The sequence below is a fragment of the Lygodium microphyllum genome, chromosome 11 (assembly GCF_053477565.2).
Source record: "Lygodium microphyllum isolate KBCC chromosome 11, Lygodium_microphyllum_v1.1.10, whole genome shotgun sequence".
NCBI lineage: Eukaryota > Viridiplantae > Streptophyta > Polypodiopsida > Schizaeales > Lygodiaceae > Lygodium > Lygodium microphyllum.
Genome location: NC_141145.1, coordinates 80,427,079 through 80,452,431, shown reverse-complemented (window position 1 = coordinate 80,452,431; position 25,353 = coordinate 80,427,079). Strand labels below are relative to the sequence as shown.

Here is a 25,353-nt window from a genome sequence, read left to right as displayed (position 1 = left end):
CAGCTAATTATGTTAATTTTCCAAATGAAAAATTTCAACCCACAAGAGAAGTGCATAGGTGCGGTACTCAAAGAGTTTTTTGATTTGGTTCAAAGGATGATGTGCATCATAATCTATTGTGGGGTTGTCAGCACATTACGAACTCCTGCTCACTCCATTGTGTTGATGGATGCTCAACAAACAACCCATGTATTGTGTGCTTTCAAGTGCTCTCATGATTTTGTGATCCATGTGTGAATGGGTAGTGGAGAAAATACAATAATAGACAACACATACACCAACTTGTCCAATTTCCACATCCTTAAAGACCTTCATAGTCACATCTCTACTATCTATTGCAGTCTTGTCTAGGAAAAATGATAATGATATTCATCGCAAATTCCAAGCAAGCATTCCTTTGCATGATATTCACTATTGATAGGCTTTGGGCATAATATGGATGCTTGGTTTGCAAAACACTGGCCTCAGCTACTCCTTGTACAACAAATGGAGCAGGCACATATATGACCTTTTCCATGATTCCCAAACTTGTTTTGGTGTATTTGATTAAAAGCGTCTTTGAAATATATCATCTAGATATAATATACATAGTAGTATGTATATCTCTCTTTTGACTCCCAAACAAAGAATGGTTTAGTGTCTTAAAGGATCTAAGTGACAACATCACTGTAGGATAAGTACTCTTGAATCTTTTGTAGAGCTCAAGCTATCACATGAAAATAGTTCAAGTTAGAGCTCAAACTTTCACAACAAAATGACCCAAATATTTTTATGAAAACCCATATTTTTAGAATAGTGCTAAAATGATGTTGTTCTTACCAAATTGGTACTCTTACTAGACTAGGATATAGTACCAATTTGGTTTTATAGAATACTAACTCCAATTCAAGGGGTAGGGGACCAAATGTGTTGCATTACCAATTTTGGTAATGTATAGGACCAATGCAACACAAAAAACCACCAAATTTGGTATTGTGCATACAATTTGGTATTAGCAAATGTACTTTTGGTAGTATATGTTAGTCCTACTATTTATTTTAGCTTCATATTTGGTGCACATGCTTGAGTACGATATAAGATATAATGAAGCACCAAATCTATTCAATAGAACCAGTGCAACACAAAAAAGTATCAAATCAGCTGTACTGCACATTCACTTTGGTACCCGATAAGGTACTTTTGGTACCATATGCCACTCTCGCTATTCAAATCAGGTTAGGTTAAATTCTTGCCCTGTCATTATTTTTGCTACAAATTTTCTTGGACAACATCTTAGTTCTCCTTGTCTTAAACATTGGACTACAGCTAAACAAGTTTGAAGTTTTTGAAAGGCACTAAAGATTTTGGGTTGGTTTATTGACACAAAAAAAACTCCGATTCTCTGCATTCACTTCAACTTTTGGGCTATATAGATGCAGATTGGGTAAGCTCTCACTTATCTATGCATTCTACGAGTGGAAATTATTTCTTTATCAATGGTTGTGTTATTTCTTAGACTAGCAAGAAATAATGTTGTGTTGCTATTTCCACTACTACAGAGGCTAAATATGTAGCCGGATCTTTAGTGGCTTGAGAGTTAGTATGGCTTTGAAAAGTTCTATAAGATATTGGGCCTCTATTCCTGTTCTGTTTCTATTTTGTAAATCCTCTGTAGATCTTCTGTAAGTGTTCTGTGATATGAGGGTGTACTTTGGGAAAGTTTTCTAACTTTTGGAAATGATGAATCTAAGTTCAAAAGAGCTTTAAAAAAATGGAGGAAGCAGCTATTGAAGACTGAAGAGAAGACTGAAGTGAAGTGACAGTAGTGAGCTATGAAGAGTCACTGTAGTGGCTCTAGTGCCCTTTCATGCCTCCCATACCTCTTGGAAGGGTTATCCACAACCTAAGAAGGATTATTGAGAGTGATTATTGAGCATTGTAGTGAGGAGATGATGTAATATTGATTGAGAGAGGAAGAGAGAGTCAGATATAGTCAATTCTATCAAAATAATGTATCTTTCTATGAGAGATTGAGAGAAAAGAACTACGAAGACAATGAAGATGAATACTATGTGATTATTTCCATTCAAAAATGGTGTATTCTTTTGTGTTTCTTGTTCTATTGATGGATTCTATGAAGATGTTGAAGATTATGGTGGATTCTATCAAATCTGTGGGAGATATCTACTATGATGATGCGTGAAGATTTGTTCTTTTTCTTTGTTTTGGTTCTCTAAAGAATTAAACAAAAGCTTGTTGATGTTACAAGATGGATTTTCTAGCAGTAGAAACCCCTTTTCCTTGGTGTCTCTCTTGGGGCTCCATGTTTTTGGTGCGCAACCGGGGAAAACTGGTATCAATAAGCATTAGAAGAGGCTAAAAATGAAGAAAATGGCATTTTCAAGAAGAGGAGAATCCAATGGATGTTTGCAAAGTTTCTTCTTCCACTAAAGAGTTGGAGATTCTCATTTCAAAAGCCACTTTCCACAAGAAGTTCGTCCCACAATGGGAGAAACACATTACCATCATGATGCAAGCTCTATGTAGTGGACTATTTCCTCTTTCAGTTGAAGCAACAGAGACATGCATCTTGGTGGCAAGTTGTTTGGGAACAAACTGAAGAGTAGAAATAGAGAGAATGACCATCCATGGAAGATTTGACATTCATTGAGAAGTTTTCAGACATCATCAAGTGGGAGATCATGAAGAAGCTTCAAGAGTTGTGGTCATTGGAGGTTCACGAAAACAAGAGAGAAAAGAGTTGGAATTTGTTCATGGATGTTCAACAACAGGACACGTGGGATGCTTGGTGTTCTGACAATCTTCTATTTGTCCAATTAGCAATCCACTGGAAGTTGGTAGATAGAGTGTTCTTTACAACATACACTATTGAAACCCTTAGAAGTTTGCATTATTACGATGATGGCACAACAACGATCCTCAAAAGGATGAGTTTTGACACCTTCATAACTGAATACCTCCCTTTGTGTAGTGGGTTGAAAGCTGAATTCAGAGACATAGAGAAAAAGGAAGTAGAAGAGATGTTGGCCAAAGAGTCCTCTAGAGATTGAAGCCCCCTCCGATTCTGTTCTGTTGAGTACAAATCAAGTGGTTGGAGCTAACCCCCTAATGAATGATGCAATCAAGAGGCAAGTACTAGAACAAGTTTAGAGGTACCTGAGAAGAGAGAAGGCAAAAATCAAGATCGAGAATGAGCTTGCAGCAAAAGCCTCCTTTGACATAGTTTGGTGGTGGCGGTGGTCAGAGATCGGAAGTGGAATGTTACAGATGTGGAGAAAAGGGTCATATTTCACTAAATTGTCCAAACCCTAGAAGATCTGTGGATGACAAGCCCTTATGCAATCGATGTAAAGGAGAAGGGTACACTCAAAAGATTATCCAAGTCCAGCTCCTGTGAAATCTACTTATGATACCCAACAAAAGACCCAAGAGTTTGCTTCCAATTTGGTGGAATTGGAATTTGGCCGCAATAACGCGTGCAAAGAAAGGAGAACCCGTAGTTCCAAAAGAGGACGTTCCTTCTGCTAAGACTGTGAAGTTCAACCTCCCTCCGGAAAAACAAAACAATGCAATCTTGAGTAAGGAAGTACAGAGCACTGTCAAGATTGTGGGAGAGAAGGAAGGAGTCTCACTTGTAGCTTTCTTGCTTGCACGATGGGGGAATGCACACACAAGTGGAGACTGAAAACAGTTTTTCCTCTTCTTAGTTGTGTGTAAGCCAAAAAGAACACAAGTACAGAGAAATAGAAGAACCCTATATATGGGTCTCAAACCAAACTCAACTAACTAAGGTGGCATACTAACTGAGCCATGAACTAGAGTAGATAAGGATAGCTGCCATCTAGCTATTATTCAGGGGCGGTATACCAACCGCATCCGCAGCTAACAAGTCGGTGACATAAATCCACAACGGTCACCGTGGCATATCACGAGTGGAGCTCGATATCTCAACACTCCCCCTCGAGCTCAATCCCAATTCATGCACACCAAGCAGGTCTTTGAACTTGTGCAGCTTCTCTGCGCCCAATGCCTTCGTAAATATGTCAGCTACCTGATCCTATGTGCTGACATAAACTAGATCAATAAGACCTAGTAAAACCCTCTCCCGCACATAGTGATAATGCACCTCAATGTGCTTTGTTCTAGCATGATAAACTGGGTTATTTTCCAAGTGTATAGTGCTCATGTTGTCACAATAAATGACAACTGGCCCATCTGTAGGCTGATGCATATCATAAAGTAGCTTATGCAACCAAGCTACCTCACATGCAGCCATTGTTGCACCCCTGTACTCAGCCTCTGTGCTCGACAAGGCAACTATAGGTTGTTTCTTGCTGCTCCAAGTGATTGCAGCACTCCCAAAAGAGAACACATATCCATTGGTAGATCGTCTATCAGAAATATTACCAGCCCAATCAGCATCAGTGTATCCATGCAACTATATTTGAACCCTAGTCTCATAAAATAGTCCATACTGCAATGTGGACTTCACATACCTGAGTATGCATCTAGCCGCATCCAAATGCGGTTTCCTTGGAGCCTGCATAAACTGACTTACCAATCCAACAACATAGCTCAAATCTGGCCTGGTAATAGTCATATAAATCAAACTTCCTACTATGCATCTGTACATAGTAGGGTCTTCGAGAAGCTCACCTGCATCTGCGCTCAGCTTCACATTCTGCTCCAAAGGAATTGAAATAGGCTTATAGCCTGTCATCCCATATTTGGACAGCATGTCCAATCCATACTGCCTCTACAAGAGCCGTATCCCACTTGGTGATCTAGTCACCTCAATTCCCAAGAAATAACGCAGCTCTCCCAAATCCTTCATCTCAAACTTCTGCTTCAATAGCATTTTCACATGAAGGATATCTTCATCACTATCACCTGTGATAATCAAATCATCAACATAAATGACAAGCAGCATAATACCTTTCTCTGTTTTTCTCACATAAAGTGAGAAATCTGCCTTGGAAATCTGAAAGCCAATAGTGACAAGATACTGTCATATCTTGTCAGACCATGCTCTAGGTGCTTGCTTCAAGCCATACAAGGCTTTCTTCAATCTGCAAACAAACTCAGGATGAACAGCATGCACATAACTTGGTGGCTGCTCCATATAGACCTTTTCTTGTAAATCACCATGCAAGAAGGCATTCTTTATATCCATCTGATGTAAAGACCATCCCTTTGATGCAGCCATAGCAACGACTGCTCTTACAGTTGCCATCCTTGCAACCGGACTGAATGTTTCTTTATAATCAATGCCATACGTTTGTGCATACCCCTTGACTACTAATCTTGCCTTGTATCTGTTCACAGAACCATCTGCATTGTGCTTCACCTTATAAACCCACTTACAACCAATTGCATTCTTATCTTTAGGCAAAGGTACCAATTCCCATGTAGCATTTGCCTCCAAGGCATCCATTTCTTCATCCCTGGCTTTCTTTCATTTTTCTTTTCCCATGGCTTGCTCAAAAGAAGTGGGTTCTGGTTCCTGTATCACTTTGAACATATAGGCATAGTGAATGGCTGTAAATCCATCATATTTCAGCCTATCAACATGATACCTAGCTCTGGTAGACCTGCGCAAAGTAGATTCACTCCCAGGCGCTCTCAAAACATCCCTATTCTTCCTTACTCTAGGTGTAACAATAGAAGAAATACCCAACTCATCATCAATGCTTTGTTCTGAGCCACTAGATTCACCATCCACATAAGAGTGACCTGCATTCACATCAAACATGGGATGATCTACCTTTTCTTTTCCTTTTCGTGAAACTTTCATACCACTATCTGCATTGTTTTGAGAAGATTCTCCTGATCTCAATCTGCCTGTCCATGGCGAAGAATGTGAACCATTGCTAGAGGACACTCCAGGTCCACTAATATCTTGTGACTTCTGCTGTGAATTTTGTGTAGCATTACCATTTTGTGCATCTACATTATCAATCACATTTACTAGTTTATACCAGCTACTCATCTCATAAAAAAAAACATCTGTGCTCACTCCAAACTTACGAGTAGAAGGATTATAGCATCTATATCCTTTCTGTGCAGAGAGTAACCAATAAAGATGCACTTCTCAGCTATTGGATCCAACTTGGATCTCAACTCATTTGGCACATGAACATAGGCAATGCAACCAAAAATTTTCAAATGAGAAATATCTGGTTTCCTACCAGTATACCTCTCCTCTGGAGTCATGCCATGTATTGCTGTAGTGGGAGTCCTGTTCATTATGTAGACTGCTGTAGCAACTGCCTCAGCCTAGTAAAAATCAGGCAAGTCTTTTTCATTGAGCATGGCACGAGATACCTCTCCAATATGCCTGTTTTTTCTTTCTGCATTTCATTTTGTTGTGGGGTATGATTGCATGAATATTGCTGCTTTATGCCATGCTCTTGCAGGAACCTTGCAAACTCATTTTAGAGGTACTCTCCTCCTCCATCTGACCTTAGGCATTTTATTTGCAGGCCTGTTTCTTTTTCAACCATAGCTTTAAGAGTTTTGAAATGCCCAAACACTTCACTTTTCTTTTTCATAAAATACACCCAAAATTTTCTGCTATAGTCATTAATAAAAGTGACAAAATAATGACAGCCTCCAATAGATGCAGCTTTAGTAGTCCACACATTAGAATGGATTAATTCTAATGGCTTCTTACTTTCTTGAACATGTCTAGGAAATGGTTTGCTTGCCTGTTTTCCAAATTGACAGGCTTCACATACCTTATGCATTTCTGCTACCTTGAATTTAGGCAATCCTGCAACAATATTTTGGGCTTGCATTGATTTAAGTCGTTGTAAATTAACATGACCAATGTGTTTATGCCAGATATCAATATCTGCAACTACACCGGTCCCATGTGCAAACATTGCTATACTCAATTTAGGCATGTTTGCATCCAACGTAAACATTCTGCCCTTCTTCTTTCCTTTTGCTATCAAGCGAACTTTATTTTTCATATCCTCAACAAAGCATCCATGAGGATTAAATCTGACCTGCAAGCTCTACTCAACCATTTGACCAACAGAAACCAGGTTCTTGGTGATATTCAGGACATGAAATACGTTCGACGGGTACTTATTTTTTCCATCCTGCATAGACAAATGAATTTTTCCAATCTGCACAATAGGATGTGTAGTATCATCACCAGTCTCCACAAATCCTGGTTTTTCCATTTTCCTTGCATCCTGCATCCATTCTGCATGACCTGTCATGTGGTTTGATGCACCTGAGTCAACATACCACACATCGTTGCTTTCTTCTGCACTTGTCACAGAATTGGTTATGTGCTGCACCATAAACAAATGCTCATTTCTGTCATCACCCTGTCTACTAGAAGATGCATAATTCCCTTGTTGCGATTTTTCATTCATGATGTCATTCTGTTTTTTATAGCAGTCTTTAGCCATATGACCCATTTTACCACAGTAGTAGCATTTAACATTGATGTTTGCATTTTGGCCTCTTTGCCATCCACCACGACCTCTTTGGCTCCCCCTGCCTCTAGAGTTACCACGTCCTCCTCCATAGGAATGGTTTTCTTGAGTTTGCTGCATATTCTGATTTCTACCACGACCTCCAGATCGGCCTCCTCTACCTCTGCCTCTACCTCTTCCAGCATTTGAGTAGAAGACAACTTCTTTTGAAGTTCCTCCTGAAGAAGATGCACCACCATTTCTCTGCTCCTCAGAAATTAGAAAAGCAATCAACTCCTCAAAATCAGGAAATCTTTCACGAACGGAAATGGATGTTCGGAACTGTGCATAATCCTTTCCTAGACTATTCAAGGTCACAGAAACTAAATCATCATCTTCCACTGGCGACCCAATGGAAGCAAGTGCATCTGCAATATTCTTCACCTTCATATGGTAGTCATTGATGCTCATACTTTCTCTTTGCACATTGTGCAACTCTTGCTTGAGCTGCATTTTCCTGGCTTGCGTATTTGTGCTATATATTTTTGACAGAGTATCCCATGCCTCCTTTGGCGTACTTGCATCCTGAATATGCACAATCATAGAGTCTGAAATACTGATAGACAGCCAATACATAACTTTTCTGGCTCTCTCATGCCATCCTTTAAATGCCTGCATTTGCTGTTGATTGGGAACATCAAGAAGAACTGGTTCTTCTTCAGTTCCTGCAACGAATTCCCAATATCCTTTTCCCATAAGGAATATCGTCATTCTAAACTTCCATGCTTGGAAGTTGTTCTTGTCAAGATTTTCAATGACAATCTGTGAAAGAGAATCAGACGCCATTACAGAACACTGCAAAAAATTCTGTCACTGCAAAAAACACAGCTTCAGTCTCACAAGGGCAAATCTGCAAAACTGACGAAAGTGGTATTTGACCACACAGTCACTTCCTAGTGACGATTTTGCATCAACAGGCAACAAGGATGATTCTGTAACTCCCAATGTTTCTGCGCACAGGCATACAATGCAATTTCTACGGTAACTTTTCATTGACCTGTAGAACAGTGGTCGCACAGCAAAAGACAGGGCCTTTTCCTGAGTGTATGCGGAAAACTTCCGCCTCCAAAATGGGCCCTGAAATGGCCTCGAATAAAAAAAACAGGGCAACCAAGGGCTAAAGCCTCCGCCCGCAGCATATACTGCCCTGTTGCTACACCGCGAAAGGCATCTCAATCTTAGACAATGTACTCTTGCACTTTCCAGCTGTGCTACCTGCAGAGACTTACTCCCAAACTCGAAAAATGAAAGCAACATTGGTCCTCTTACCAAATTACCACGAACTTGGTTTACTTTCTTGAGCTCCTTACCACGAACCAGGCTTTGATACCATGTCAAGATTGTGGGAGAGAAGGAAGGAGTCTCACTTGTAGCTTTCTTGCTTGCACTATGGGGGAATGCACACACAAGTGGAGGCTGAAAACAGTTTTTCCTCTTCTTAGTTGTGTGTAAGCCAAAAAGAACACAAGTATAAAGAAATAGAAGAACCCTATGTATGGGTCTCAAACCAAACTCAACTAACTAAGGTGGCATACTAACTGAGCCACGAACTAGAGTAGATAAGGATAGATGTCATCTAGCTATTATTCAGGAGCGATGTACCAACCACATCTGCAGCTAACAAGTCGGTGACATAAATGCACAACGGTCACCCTGGCATATCACGAGTGGAGCTCGATATCTCAACAAGCACTACAGAGCAAAGATAGGAGCAGTGGTCTAGAAAACAGAGGATGTAGAAGTATCTCCTCATGAAGAAAAAGCGGAGATGTTGCCACTCCTAGAGGAAAAAGGGAAGATAAAAGTGGGTGTGGCCCCATTTTCCAATCGATTAGAAAAGTTTGTGGATCCTATCAAAGAGTATGATTTGGTCAAAGACCTAGAAACCCATAAAACAAACCTAACATTCAGATAGTTGTTGATGTTGTCTCTTACTTACCGAAAAAGATCTTAAAGCATATTGACAAGAAGACGCGGCCTAAGGATTTCTCCCTCAATAAGAGAAAAGTCCAACAGAGCCTCAAAACGTGTGAAGGAAGTAGATGTGGCTAACACCTTCTTGGATCCTAGAACCTAGAGATTGGCGTATGGATTGAAGGGTGCTTTATTTTATATGCATTGATTGATGGAGGCTCATCAGTAAACATAATGGATCCTAGAACCCGGAGATTGGAGTATGGATTGAAGGGTGCTTTATTTTATATGCATTGATTGATGGAGGCTGATCAGTAAACATAATGGCGGATGTGACAATGAAGGATCTAGGCTTGCAAGGAATGCAACCTACACATTGGCTTATCAGGTTGGTAGACCAAAGCAGAATCAAACCGGTGTCAAAGAGTTTTCTGTTCATGGTATAAAACATAGAGTTCTTATGTTTACAAAAGAACTTCATTAGGTTTCACATGAGAAACTTTCATACATAATTCAGTCATTGTTACCCAACATCCGTCTTAGATATCACTTAATTTCATAAGTTCTTTTGTAATTTTCATACAATTTTCAATTATACCATGTATATTGACAAAAATTAAGTCTATGGGAACCCACAACTTGATCAATTGAAGGTAATTGACAGTTTGTAGGCTAAGTCACATTGGTTCAAGAGGAAAATTTGGTTGGAAATCAAGAGGAGTGCCAAAAGTCCACTAGGTTTGTGTGGGACCTGAAATAATGGTCTTATATGACTTATAAGTGACCTAAATGGTCAAACTGAAGAGTGGGAGCTGAGGAGGATGCAGCCCGCATTTTTCAGCGCAAAAAATGGGCCTGCATACCTGTGGCAGATGGAGGATGATCTGTGAGCTATGGTGCATGCTCTAAAGCATGCAAACTCAAGGCAAACTGAAGCTGAAGAAGGAGATACAAACAAGGAAGGTGAGAGCTCTTCTTGCCCGTCCATTTGGTATGATGAAAATGAGTGGTATGATAGTCCATAAAAGGGAAAAACCTGAGAAAAAGTATTCAGCCTGCTTTTATGTACATCTTCTTTCATTCTTTTACCATATTCATGGTCTAATGAAGCCCGTCTTGTACCCAAGTACTTGAGTGACTTTGGGGCAAGCAAAGGGGAGGATTTTGAAGGTGTATGGGTTGTTATGGACTGAAGAAACTAGTCATAAACAAGGCAGCCCACTGTTCTTCTCCATTTTGATGAGTAAATAAGAGATCTATGTGGTTGTAAGAGAAGGAATTGACCTCTTAACATCAGGGCTTCATTTGTGAATGATTAGAGAAGCTTATTCTTGGGATTATGTGCACTTTTGGAGCTTGATTATGGGCTGAAAATTACTGTTTTAAAACAGGACTGAAGTAAAATTTATGCTTTGTCAATGCATTTCATGAGTTTTTGATCTATGTCTTGGATGTAATTGAATCTACCATCAAAATACTTGTATCTTGGAGTTGTTATCCATTCATGTTCATGAAATAGAAACCGTTTGAGCTTACATTTGGAATATGAATTTGGATTAAATCTGAGATTATCCCTAAATGTATTGGCTTATTAACCGTATATGCATTTGATGTGATCAAGAAAAAGTCTTTCATTCCATTCATGTATGCTAAATAAAAAACAAAGCTTGAGATCTTCTTCTTCAACTAAGTCATCTCAAAAACCCAAATCTTATCAAACCCCAATCTTTTATCCTTCTCTTAACCTTGAATCCCACACTCCTCTTCTGCTCTAAACCCCAGTGGAAGACCTTCAGCCCCCAACACGACGACAGTGGTGAAGCCGACGTGAAGGTCAGCCGCAGAAGAGAAAGTACAATGGGAGAATCATCAAGTTCGGGAGGATGTGCCTTGCAGCAGTTGCTTCGTATGATGCAAGAAAGCCAACAACAACAATTGCAATTTCAGCAGTAGTTGCAACTGCAACAACAGTGGAGACATGATGAAGAGCAGAATGATGCTGCTGCCATTAAGGCTTTGGAAGCAGTTGGGCAGGAGCTCAAGCAATTTAATGGGAAAAATGTGTCCTCTTTTATATGCCTCTATACTGACAAGATGGTCTTCTTTGGAGTTCCTCATCATGCTTGGAGCCGATACTTTGCCCGTTTGGCCGTGCATGGCCTCCAGGACCAGATTCATGGTCTTTTTCAAAAAGATGCGGGATGGTCTACATTCAAGAAGGCTCTTTGAGAAGTTTTTTTTCTTGAAGATTCTGGCCTCATGGTGAAGAAAGTCTTCACTGAATGGGTTGAAAGGCCCAATAAGGGTCTAACCGCCACCGCTCCACGAATTTGAAATCAAATTTGCTCAACTAGATCCTAACAATCAGCAGGGTATGGAAAGCCAGAAGATTGAATTATTTCTAAAGGTTGCGGATCCTTTTCTTCAAGAGAAGCTAACTGATCGGCTTGAAGATCTTGACTCTGAGAGGATTGAAGACTACTTGCATTAATGTCACTAAAGCAGTTAATATGATTGCTCGAAGAGAGCAGATATGCCTAAGGTGGGGATCTACCTCTTCACCAACTGAATCCATGAAGGAGCCGGTTCCTGTATCTCGACCTCTTGTCTCTATGGCCGAGCAACCAAGAAATCCTGCTGTTCCACCTCCAAAGAAGGATGTCATGGACGAGCTGATCAAGAGCATGCGGGATCTCCACCTTAATCTAACGGAGATTAATTCCAATGTGGAAAGGCTTGATGTGAAAGTGGGAGCAAGAGGATGGAAAACTGTCCAAAGACCCGTACGAGAAGGCTTCAAAAGACGTTGTATCTGGTGTGATAGCCTACAGCATGATAAGAGGGAGTGCAGTGCATTCTGTGAAGCTAAAGTGCAAAAATTAGTCTTTTGGAAGGATGGTAAAATTCATGCAACCGAAACCGGGCTTCCTCTTGAGCCAAATTTCGGTAACGGTGGCATGAAGAAAAGACTGGAGGATTTGGTAGCAAGAGCAGCCTATGCAGCAGTTGATGCAGCTACCTATGGGCTGCAAATTGAGCCAACTAATGAAACTGTTAAAGCATGTAAAACTGATGCAAAATCTAAAGTGTGGATGCAGGCCTTAGATCGCATGGAGCAAGGCAAGGCAACCAAAGATGATTTAACTACTGCCAGTCAATGCATCCGAGGAAGAACCGGATGGTCCAAGCCAATTGATTCATTTTTAGCTTTCTCTTGGTTGGCTGAAATTAATAATCATGAAGCTATGATAGAAGAAAAGAGAAGAAGAGATGAAGATGTTGCCGGTCCCTCCTCTTCGGGGCCAACTAAACGTGTGACAAGAAGTAAACCGGATCATCAGAAGGCTGCTGAGAATCCACCGACGCAAGAGCTTGATATGGGAAATGCCCCATAAGCAAAGAAGACAGAAGGAAAGAGAAAAGACAAACATCCCGACTATAAGCTACAGTCTGACATAGAGGCTGCGATGGATCTCAAGCGAATCCTAGAAGAAAGGATTCTTGGAAGAAAATTTGAATTTACATTAGGTGAAATTCTCGAAATTGCAAAACGAGGATTTCACGATGTAATAATTGATGTAATTAAATGGGAAAGAAAATATGTTGGTGAGGAAACTAAAGAATCTGCATATGTTTTTTTGCAAGCACTTCATGTGTATTTGCAGGATGAAGAGAAGCTGAAAACTCAAGGGATTCGATTGGAGGTAATCAAAGAATTGGTTGCAGCCATAGAAGCCAAAGATGAAGACATCTATGAAGCACAAATTGAAGAAGTTATTGCAGAGAATATTATGGTGGGTTCTTCTCAATCCAAAGAGTAACCCATGCATAAGAAAGAAGCTCGTCTTCACAACATGCAAGAAGAGAATGATGCTCATTTTATTCCTAGTAGTCACTACTCCCGTACCCATTGGGCAAGGGAGACCACCGAAACCGTTGTCAAGATTGGAGAAAGAGAGACTCCATGCATTGCCCTTATAGACTATGGCTCGGAAATCAACATCATGTCAAGAAGTCTCTATGAGAATGGCGGATGGGCCATAGATGTGGACCCAGGATGGCGCATGAAGGCAGCCAATAGCTCCTCTGGCGATCTTTATGCGGCATGTCCTTATGTACAAGTTACTATTGGTAATGTAAAATATGAATTTCATTTCTTTGTTCAAGATTCCTGCAGCTATCCTATCATTCTTGGTCAACCTTTTATTTCTGAGTCTCATTTGGAGACAAAGGCCCTTGATGATGGTTCATCATATGCTCAGATAAGAAGTAAGGATAATGACAAAGCTATCCAATTTTTGACTGTATGTGTAAATCATCACCGGAATAGAGATCGATTGAGAGATCATCCTGTACCTCCTAATGCCTGAGAATTTAATGGATTTCGAGTAGCGCTATTGTAAGTGGAGGCTATGACGGTGCTTCGTATCATAAAAATTTGCCTCCACATGTAAAGGGGGCTATGCGAAAAGCTGACTTGTAGGTTTTTATGGCCAACAGTGTGGGCTGTTATAAACAGTTTTCAGCCATGAATAGGGCTAAAAGAAAGCATTTATGTCATGTGGAACGAGAGCTGAAGGAAATTAATGTTTTGGCTGAAAATGAAGAAATTTCAGGGCTATTTGATGGGCTGATTTATAATGATACATTAGCTGAAATACATGCAGCTATTCATGCAGAAAATCCAGCTGGAAATCAGTCCATACAGGTATGCACATTGGATATTTATGACATAATTCAAGAATTTGCAGATCAAGAAGCTTTAGGACAGCCATACAAGGATGAGGTAAGAGTAGAAACAAAGTACAAGACAATTGACAAGAAGGTCAAGCCGGTGGCTACTCCACTACCTCCTGAAAGTGAAGGACTGGGAGAAAGGGCATCCAAACAGCCAAGCGTTCGTGATCCCAAAGATATTGGTCACCAATTTACAACTGAAAGTTTACAAGAGCTAAAAATTGGTGAAGACTCTTTTCTCTTGCCAACTGAAAAGCAAATCTTCATGCAGATATTAAAGAAACATGGAAAAGTTTTTTCATTTCAGCCACATGAAATTGGCTGTGTGGATCCAAGTGTTGTGGCACCGATGGTGATTTTCATGGTCCCACACATTTCTTGGAATCTTAAACCAATTCCGGTACCAAGGGCTCATTTGCCTAAGTTACTAGAGCTTTTAAATGAAAAGATAAAGATGCAAATATTGGAGCCATCTTCAGCTCTGTATTCCAACCGATGGTTTACTGTGCCTAAAAAGAATGGATCTTTGCGATTCATTCAAGATTTATAGCCTGTCAATAAAGTCACTATCAGAAATGTTGGTTCGGGGCCAATTGTTGATGAATTTGCTGAGGCTTTTGCAGGTAGAGCAATTTATTCCATGGGTGATTTATATTCGGGTTATGACTAATTTCAGCTTTCTTTGGAGAGCCGAGACATTACCACAATGAAGACGCCTCTTGGTTTAGTCCGCATGTGTACTCTACCTCAAGGAGCTATAAATTCAGTAGCTCACATGATGTATGCCATGCATAAAGTATTGAGAGATTATATTCCCCAACTAACTCTTCCTTTCCTTGATGATGTACCAATCAAAGGATGTGAAATTCATGAGAAGAATGAAGAACTCAATGAGCTTGGATGCTACAAGTTTGTTTCCGATCATATTAATGATTGTGCTCAAATCTTGTCTAAATTGGAAGAAGTCTATCTTACTCTTTCAGGTGCTAAATCTATTTTGGAGTCGAAGAAGTTCTTGTGGTAGGAAATATGTGTGGTCCATATGGCCAAAAGCCTTCTCCAACCAAGATTGATGCTATCAGCAAAATGCGGGAAATATGCATAAATGTTTCGGAGGTGAGAAGATTTCTTGGAGCATGTGTTTTCTATCTTATTTGGATCCCACATTTCGCTCATGTTGCTGAAAATCTTTATCAACTGCTAAGAAAAGGCCAAAGGTTTATATGGGAAAAAGAGCATACTCAAGCTATTCGAAAATTGAAGAAATTGCTGATTTTTTCCCCCACCTTAAAGAGGGCTAATTACTCTAATGGACAGCCTATCATACTCACAGTGGACACAAGTCCTATTGGGATAGGATGGGCAGTTGGTCAAGATGATCTTGAGGGCAACAGATATGCAATTAGCTTTGGAGGGAAGGTTCTTAATGAACGTCAAAGAAAGTATGCTCAAATTAAAAGAGAACTTTGGGGAGTTGTAACTGCATTGAAATGTGACCGGGAGTACTTCATGGGTGCACATGTAATAGTTGAAATAGATTGTCTTCCACTCTTGGGCATGATTGCCAATTGCTCCACTCCCGACACAGCTATGCTAAGATGGATAGCCTATATTAAATCCTTAAATCTTGATTTGAAACATATTGCAGGAAGAGATAATCCTGTTGTAGACATGCTTTCATGTGCCAGATATAAGGATGAAGAAGAAATGATGGATGAGGAAGAAACAGAGTCTATATTTGCTAAAAATGATGCTGTAATTGCAGGTTCAGATCTGAAAATAGCAAGTATAGCTGTACCTAATGATGGTTCAGTTGTCAAAAAATGCAGGTATATCATTAATTACAGCAAGTACAATAGGTTCAGCTGCTGTCACAAAATTTACAGCAGCAAAGAAAGAAGAAACAACCATGGAAGGATGGTGGGCAGCTGAAAGATAGCATGCTCAATGTTTTGTTATGGTTTGTTCGCACTTTAAAGAAGAATATTATGCAGGTGATTGGCTAAAAATTGGCCAATTTCTGAGCACTATGACAAAGAAGGAAGATTGGACTAATGAAGAGTTCAAGAGAATTAGGAGAAAAGCTTATAGCTTCTTTCTCAAAGATTGCTACCTTTGGAGGCATGCGAAAAAGAAAGGAAGAGCGTCTATTCGTGTCTTAGGAGACAAGAAGACTCAAAGACAGGTAATGCAAGAATTTCATGAAAGCCTATTGGCTGGTCATAGAGGCATATGGGGCACTTTTGCCAAAATAAAAGAGAAATTTTGGTGGCAAAACATGTATAAAGACATTGAGCATTTTGTTGAGTCTTGTTATGTTTGTCAAATGTACTCTATGGTGAAGCATAGAGATGGGCTTCAGCCTACCTTTCCTTTATCCATTCATTACAAATGGGTTATTGATTTAGTAACTATGCCTACAGGAATTTGGAACATGAGATATCTAGTACTTGCTAGAGAAGATCTCACAAATCAGATGGAAGGAAAAGCCTTGACAACAAAGTCCACTCAAGCTGTTTGTAGGTTTTTACTTGAAGAAGTATTTTGCAGGTATGGCTGTGTTGCCAAAGTAACTGCTGATAGAGGAGAATTGGATGCCAATGAGGCTCGCCATTTCTTTGCTCAATTGGGAATCAAGCTATCTCTTACATCAGCCTACAATCCTGAAGGCAATGGTAAGAGTGAAAGAGGTCATCAACCAATTCTCAAAGCATTGGCAAAATCTTGCAGAGGAAAGATGAGAGAATGGCCTAGAATGCTTCCATTCGCGTTATGGGCTGATAGAACTACCCATAGTGTAGTAACAGGTTATATGTCGGTTGAACTAATATATGGGCAGCCACCTATTATGCCTATTGAGGAGTCTATTGTCACATGGAGTATCTTGCCTTGGGATGAAGGCATAAATAGAGAAGAGCTGTTGATTTTGCGCATAAGGTAGATTGAAAGAAGGACAGAAGAGGTCAAGATAGCCATTGAAAGGCTGAAGGCAACAAGATTGAAGAATAAGATGAGGTTTGACAAGCATCATCAACTCCGTCCAAGAGCTATACAAGAGAATGATTTGGTACTTGTCTATGACAGCAGGCTAGACAATCAATATAGTGCTCATAGGAAGTTAGCCAAGCGATGGTTTGGGCCATATGTGGTGATAGTAGTACATGATAATGCTACTTATACTTTGGTTGAAATGGATGGGACCATGGTCAAGGTACCAATAGCCGGTAAACATATCAAGCTCTTCAAAAGAAGAGAGTCTTCTACTTATGAGCTTAATGACTTAGATGTGAGCCATCTACTTGAAGACAAGAAAGATGAAGAAGACTTAGAGGATGAAGATGAAGATATGTCAAAAGAAGAGCCTCCTTAATCTGCAATTTTGTAAAATGGCACATGCTGGAGGATGTGCAGGTTAGGAGGGGGTGAATGTCAAAGAGTTTTCTGTTCATGGTATAGAACATAGAGTTCTTATGTTTACAGAAGAACTTCATTAGGTTTCACATGAGAAACTTTCATACATAATTCAGTCATTGTTACCCAACATCCGTCTTAGATATCACTTAATTTCATAAGTTCTTTTGTAATTGTTATACAATTTTCAGTTATACCATGTATATTGACAAAAATTAAGTCAATGGGAACCCACAACTTGATCAACTGAAGATAATTGACAGTTTGCAGGCTAAGTCACATTGGTTCAAGAGGAAAATTTGGTTGGAAATCAAGAGAAGTGCCAAAAGTCCACAAGTTTGTGTGGGACCTGAAATAATGGTCTTATATGACTTATAAGTGACCTAAATAGTCAAACTCAAGAGTGGGAGCTGAGGAGGATGCAGCCCGCATTTTTCGGTGCAAAAAACGGGCCTAAGATGTATTAATTTTGCTTCTGTCTGGTGGGTAGATCAATGTTTGTGATGTATTAATTTTTATGTGATGAGTTCGTGCTCGTTGAATAATGGACTTGTTTGAGAGCTCTCTTTTCGATTATTGATACTGATGGTGATGGTGGATGGAAAGCCTAAGATGCAAAGCTGAGGAACCTCTCATATTCTTTAAAAATTTTTCACGAATTTCTATTGTTTATAAGATGTGTTACTTGATAATGGTGTTTTCCTTTAGTTGTATTCTTTCTTAGATATAGGTGACAAAGTTGGGGTCGTGGATTGAAGACAAAAAACTAAATTGAACTCTTTAATAAACTTATATCCTTCTTTTCCTTAGGTTGTGAGGACACTTCCTTTCCAAGTGTGGGGATATGTTGAGAGTGGAAAAAGACTGAAATTTTGATTGATTTTTATTATTTTTGAGGTCTGATTGGCTGATTTTTGATGGATTTTGAGTTATATTTGGTTGTTTTGGAAGTGTTTGAGAATTTTTTAGATGATATTGATTATGTTTTGGAATCTCATGATGATTCTTAGTAGAAATATGAAGCTCTATGATGTTCTGATAGGTTTTGTTAAGGTTCTGATTGGTTATGATACCTTCTGTTTTGTTCTGTTTTTCTTCTATATGAAGCATGGACTAATGATTGATGAAGGTTGAGGAAATTTGAAAGCTTATTGAATAGTTTTTGATAGTTTGGAATGATTTTAGTATGAGTTATGAGATTTTTATATTCTCTGTTAAACCTCTGTATACCTTTTGTAGAGCCTCCATTCCTGTTCTGTTTCTATTTTGTAAATCCTATGTAGATCTTCTGTAAGTGTTCTGTGATATGAAGGTGTACTTTGGAAAAGCTTTCTAACTTTTGAAAATGATTAATCTAAGTTCAAAAGAGCTAAAACAAATGGAGGAAGCAGCTATTGAAGACTGAAGAGAAGACTGAAGTGAAGTGACAAAAGTGAGCTATGAAGAGTCACTGTAGTGGCTTTGGTGTCCTTTCATACCTCCCATACCTCTTGGAAGGGATATCCACGACCTAAGAAGGATTATTGAGAGTGATTATTGAGCATTGTAGTGAGGAGATGATGTAATATTGATTGAGAGAGGAAGAGAGAGTCAGATATATTCAATTCTATCGAAATAATGTATCTTTCTATGAGAGATTGAGAGAAGAGAACTATGAAGATAATGAAGATGAATACTATAGGATTATTTAATTTCCATTCAAAAATGGTGTATTCTTTTGTATTTCTTGTTCTATTGATGGATTCTATGAAGATGTTGAAGATTATGGTGGATTCTATCAAATCCGTGGGAGATATCTACTATGATGCTGCGTGAAGATTTGTTCTTTTTCTTTGTTTTGGTTCTCTAAAGAATGAAACAAAAGCTTGTTGATGTTACAAGATAGATTTTTTTTGCAGTAGAAACCCCTTTTCCTTAGTGTCTCTCTTGGGGCTCCATCCTTCTTGATCATGTTTGTACATTTGTATATAGGAGCTCGGTTTTTTCCCTTATTCTCCCTAAGGTTTTTTGATCCACAGCTCAAGACCTTTGTTTGAGTGGGGGTGTTGGAGCTATATATAGCTCGCCCTATCTAAACTAGGTATCACCTATATATATGTAGATTATTATCAAAATGAGATAGTCTTAGGGAGTGTACATGGTGTGTCTCTTCACTCCCTCTCGCATATCTACATATCTTCTCTCTACATCTCTCCAGTTTTTCCCTTGTGCTTTCCAAGGTTTTTTTCATCCACAACTAGAGGCTTTGGTTTGAGTGGGGGTGTTGGAGCTATATATAGCTCACCCTATCTAGACTAGGTTTCACCTATATATATATAGATTGTGATCAATATGAGATAGTCCTTGGGAGTATACATAGTGTGTCTCTTCTCTCCCTCTCGCATCTCTACATATCTTCTCTCTCTACATCTCAACACCATGGTTGTGGAGCCTTTCTATACAAGGACTTACACTATCAGATGCATCCTGAGTAGGTCCACTGATAGAAATAGTGCCTTGTTGTCCATTTTTGACATATGGGCCTTGTGAATTGTCATCATATATTGCAGCTTGCTTGGCACCATACCAAGATGCTAACTCATCAAACATGACATCACGGTTGAGCAATATCTCTCATGTCATCAAAACAATGTACTTATATGCCTTCCTTTCCTATAACTATCCAATGAAAACACACTTCACTGCTTTAGGGTCAAGTTTCTTCCATTTATCATTAGGAATATGGTCATATGCAATATTGCTAAATACTTTCAAATATCAAATATCAAGCTTGCAGCCACACATTCTCTCATAAGGTTTATTTTCACGTATTCATGTAGTAGGTGTTCTATTCATCACATAGACAGGCATAAGTGCTACTTCAACCCAATAATGCAATGGCATATCCTTCTCATTTAAGATGGCCGTGGTTGCCTCCATAATTACCCTGTTCTTTATTTCAGTAACTCCATTCTACTATGGAATAAGTCAATTGCCTCCTAATCCCATGCTTTGCTAAGTATTTGTCAAACTCCTTTGAGAGACATACTCTCCATTATCATCAGATTATAAGCATGAGACATAAAAGTTAAGGTCTTTTTTAGCATGAGATTTAAAATACATAAAGTTTTTCAACATCTCATCTTTATAATTTAAGATGTATATCCATGTATACTTATTATAGTCATCCACAAATGTCACACAGTATCGAGAGCCACCAACAAGTGATGTATTATTCGCACGTCCCTAGACATCTGAGTGCACAAGCTGTAAAGATATACTACTATTCCTTGTATTATTGGCAAATGGAAACATGGCTTGTTTTCAAATTGACATGTTAAGTATACATTTCCCAAATCAGCATACTTAAACCTTGGTAGCCCTATAATAAGCTCCTCATGTAGCATATTTTTCAGTTGTTGGACATTTATATGTCCAATCTACTTATACCAAGTATCAATATCTTGGATACTTGCCCCATCATGAGTAAACATAGAAACATTCAATTCAGGGATGTTTGTATCTAGTATAAACATCTTGCCATGTCTCTAGCCTTTAGCAACTAATCTACTTCCTTTACCATACTCCTCTATGAAGTAGCCATCTCTATTAAATTGTACCTATAGGTTCTGCTCAACCATCTAACCTACAAACTACAGATTCTTAGTGGTTGATGGAACATACAATACATCATGAAAGTGCTTTTTTCTATCATCGGGTATGTAAACAAGAGAAGAATCCCTATGTGTGCTATGTCATGTTGAGAATCATATCTAGTACATACATAGCCATTATCACCTACTTTTAGCTCATCAAACCACTCGCCATGTGGTGTCATGTGGTTTGAGGCATCATAATCTATATACCAAACATAATTAGACTTTCCATGTTGCTTGCCCTTGTTGTGTACATAAGTCATAGCAAACAATCTCTCACCAATCTTTGACGCTGCATGACTAGAAGTGAAGTAACTTGGCCAAAAACCACCAGATAAAGTCATTTTGAAAAAAAAAGATTTTTTGAAAAAAAATGTAAAAACTCATGGCATTTTTGACACCTGGATGGAGAGAAAGCATTTTAAAATCATCCTCATACCACATCCAATAGGTAGACAATCAAAATACATTTTTAATAAAGCTCAATTGGCTCTTGACAAGTAGCCAAAAGAATGGGTCAAGTGCATGCTCCCCCTCATGGCCATAAATATACCCCCTCTCCTTCACAAAGAAAGCAAGAAGGAAGACCTCTTGATGATGGAAAAAATTATCTATTTCTCTTTTCCATTGTAGCTTGAGCCTTAAAGGAGGAAAACACCCCTCTTCTACCTCATTTCCATTTTCTCTACCCCCTGTTATGCCTTCCTCCCATACAGCCATATTGCTAAGCAAAACACTAGCAAAATTTTTTGGACAACCACCAACTCTCCTTGAACTAGCACACCAATATTTCTTGACATCCATGGCTCCATGAGGTCACAGAAATTCAAAAACACTTTTGAAGCGAGGGAAGCAAAGAATGCGGCCGATGGAGAAAATGATGCGGTAAGAATTGGCAAAACTCCTGTTATAGCAAATCTAAAAGAGGTAACATCTCGTCGATTTGGAAAAAAATTAATTTTTTATAAGCTTATCGCTATATTTGACTTTAAATGATTATAAACGCATTTTTAAGAAAATGGATATGAACTGTCGCTTAGAAAAATAGCCTAAGTAATATAATAATTAACTATTTAGTGAAAAGAATCTTGCACTTGGAAAATGATTATATGCTTACCATTAAGAAAATATCTTAATTATGGTTTATTTTGTGATATTTATTATTATTTTATTAATGATGCATATGATTATAATAATAGAAAAAATGTAGATGGTGCTAGGAAAGGGAATGCTTTATAATTTTCTTCTGAAAGTAACTATCTCTATTTCATTTTGCTAATGATTTATAATAATTTCATTTTCTCTTGAAAGTAACTATCTCTATTTCATTTGCTAAATAGATGCATATGATTTTTATAATAATTTATAGAAAATAATTTAGATAATACCATGAAATAATCGATGTTTTAAATCAACAGAAAGTTGTATAGGAAAATATATACTAGAGACACATAAATTAGCTGCGTAGTAATGCAATTCGATATCTGAAAGATGAAAGAAAAATTACACTTATGATTTTTGCATTGCCTAGAATAAAATTTTCAGAAAAACAATCAATATTACACTTAGGACATAACTAAATGAAAATTGATCTTTTTAGATAACGTTGAAAGTTCGAGAGATGGTCGACATCCTCGATTAAACCATAGAATATGAGTAGAATAAAATAGAAATTGTTTTCTTGTTGAAAACACATGCAATGTTAATATTAATGATTATATTAGCAAGAGCATCAATATCATGAGTTGACCCACATATGAGTCAGTGAGAAAACCCTACCTAAAATATCAAGAATGTTGAAGCAAAAACAACTATGAAATACTCGACAACCATGAAACTATCAATATCAGGAAATTAAATAAATATTGGAGGTCTATAGGACTTGTTGGACATTGATAAGAATTTGTCGATAAAATTTCTAAAGTCTAAACAGAATTGGAAAAGCATTTGAAATCCTACTAAGCGCGGGTTAGGGCAGGGTAGTGCATGAATTGCCTGCCATAGGTATAAATGCTCATATTTTCTTTTAGGGAAAAAACACCAATTTTTTCATAACGATAAAATGGACTTCAAATTTGCAAAATATCTTGCAGATTCTGAAAAAAGAGTTGCAAGCAAGAGAGCTGAGCATTGACTTAACCTAGGGACAAGTCTTAAAACCTTGATAAAAATTATCTTAGGGGAAAGATGCGGCAATTGTGCTAGAACTCCGTTAAGGTTCCCTGAATCCTAACCAGTTGCTGGAAAAAATCGTTGCACTCCATGAACCAAGGGTAACTATGATGACTCCAGTCGGATGAGAAGCCCTTGCGGGACACCTTTGATGGAGCTAGCTGATACATCAAGACCTTAGTTGTCAAATTAGGACCCTAAGCTTGCATGTTGATCCTCATGGGCATGGTCAGTACCTTCCATTACGAGGTGCACTCTGGGAAACCTAGATGATAGACCCTATGCATTCTCATGAGTGTCGGGCGAAGCCGTCTAAGATAGTTCCCCGATGGACCACTAAAACATACTGCCAGGGAATTGTTAGGTAGGCATGTGACAAAACTTCACTTCTTCATAGATAAGCAAGGATACATGCTCATTAAAGTCAAGCATTTCATCCTTGACTAAAATTGAGGTATCAAAGGACTTATATTCTGGCCCTAAACCATTCAAGATCACAACCACCATATCATCATCATCTACCTTAGCTCCTACAACAGTTAACTGATCTACAATATGCTTTATGTTGATCACATAATCTTGAATGGATCGTCCTTTCATGTCCATTGTATTAAACTTCTGCTTTAATTGAATTTTAAGTGCACTAGTAGTCATGCAATAGTATCTTAGCAAAATATTCCAAGTATCCTCATGTGATTTGCAATTCATTATCTACATGGCCAGTCTGTTAGATATACATAAAGCAATGTAACACTCTTCAGTCTCTTTTAGTTGATGCATGATGAGCCCTAAGCTATTTAAGAATTTTTGAGCCTTTTCATGAAGCTTAGGTTCACCATCCACATTTGTGAGGACCAAATCCTAATAGCCCTTGCCAATGAGGAAGTTCTCCATCCTGAACTTCCATATAGCAAAATTGTTGTTGTCTAATTTTCCACCCACTATTTGAGTTATATTATTAGTTCTCTCAATATTTTCCATCTCTACAACTTTATGTATTCAAATTTGCAATCTAAAATAGATAGCATCGACTCCCTACAGACCAAGTACACTTTGCACATGACAATTTTAGTCCTCAAACTTATGATAGTAATTTGACTACAAAAATCAATGTTTTCTTAGCTTGAAAACATGGAAAGTATCTCTACACATATATCATAACAACCATGTTTAGTAGCATGCTAAGTAGGTTCCATTCAATGCATGCAGCACATATATGTATGTTCCCAAAACCATTTGTAGATCATAGTCTACAATTTTCAGCAATAATTCTTTGTGCAAAATTGAAGAAATTTTAGGCCACAAACATCCTCAAATCACATTAGACATGTGTTATAACTCGTAGGGAACAATACATGATCACCTAGGCATAAATGCTTGCTCAAATTTCCATAATTGTAATAGACAGTTTTCAGCAAGTTCAATGCTATAACCAACAGCATATTGTCTATGCAAATAAAAGTATTTCCAGCTCAAAATAGCCTCAAAACATCTCTGACATGTACCATAACCCTCCGGGCTCAATGCAAGTACATGCAAGCATCAATAGTGGTTTATACGACTACTAGCAATGCCAAACAAGCCAGAACCTGTAAACAACCATTCCACCATACAACAATAGTGAAATTAGTCTAGATTTCAAGTATTTATAGCCCACAACATCTCACAAGACATCCACATCCCATGTGGCAAAGTTTAGGCATTGACGGGTACTAAGCAAGCATCACAATGCGTCAACTATCAAGAATAATCTATCATACATTCACATATAGATTTCAACTTGATCTTGCCTTCAAAATTTGAGTTTTAAACTCTTCAAGGCCATTCCCAAATGCATGGGAGTAAAGGCATATACATTGCCAAGCATCAATAGAAAGCAATGGAGTTCAATATAGCTCCCAATGAGCTATAACTAAGTAGATGTATGTTGTCTCTATATGATTAATAGTAGACATGCTCTATTTTCTAGCCAATCTCTAATTCAAACATTCCAC

General features: G+C 38.4%; 1 protein-coding gene across 1 annotated transcript in view; it reads right to left on the bottom strand.

Annotated features, from left to right (window-relative positions):
- Positions 1 to 23,965, bottom strand: part of LOC148029013 (perakine reductase-like) — a 30,311-nt gene extending 6,346 nt beyond the window's left edge. Inside the window, exon 1 of the mRNA XM_087688517.1 lies at positions 23,771 to 23,965. Coding sequence (XP_087544643.1) covers positions 23,771 to 23,965 — 195 coding nt within the window. The remainder of the gene's footprint in view (positions 1 to 23,770) is intronic.
- Between the last annotated feature and the right edge of the window lie 1,388 nt (positions 23,966 to 25,353).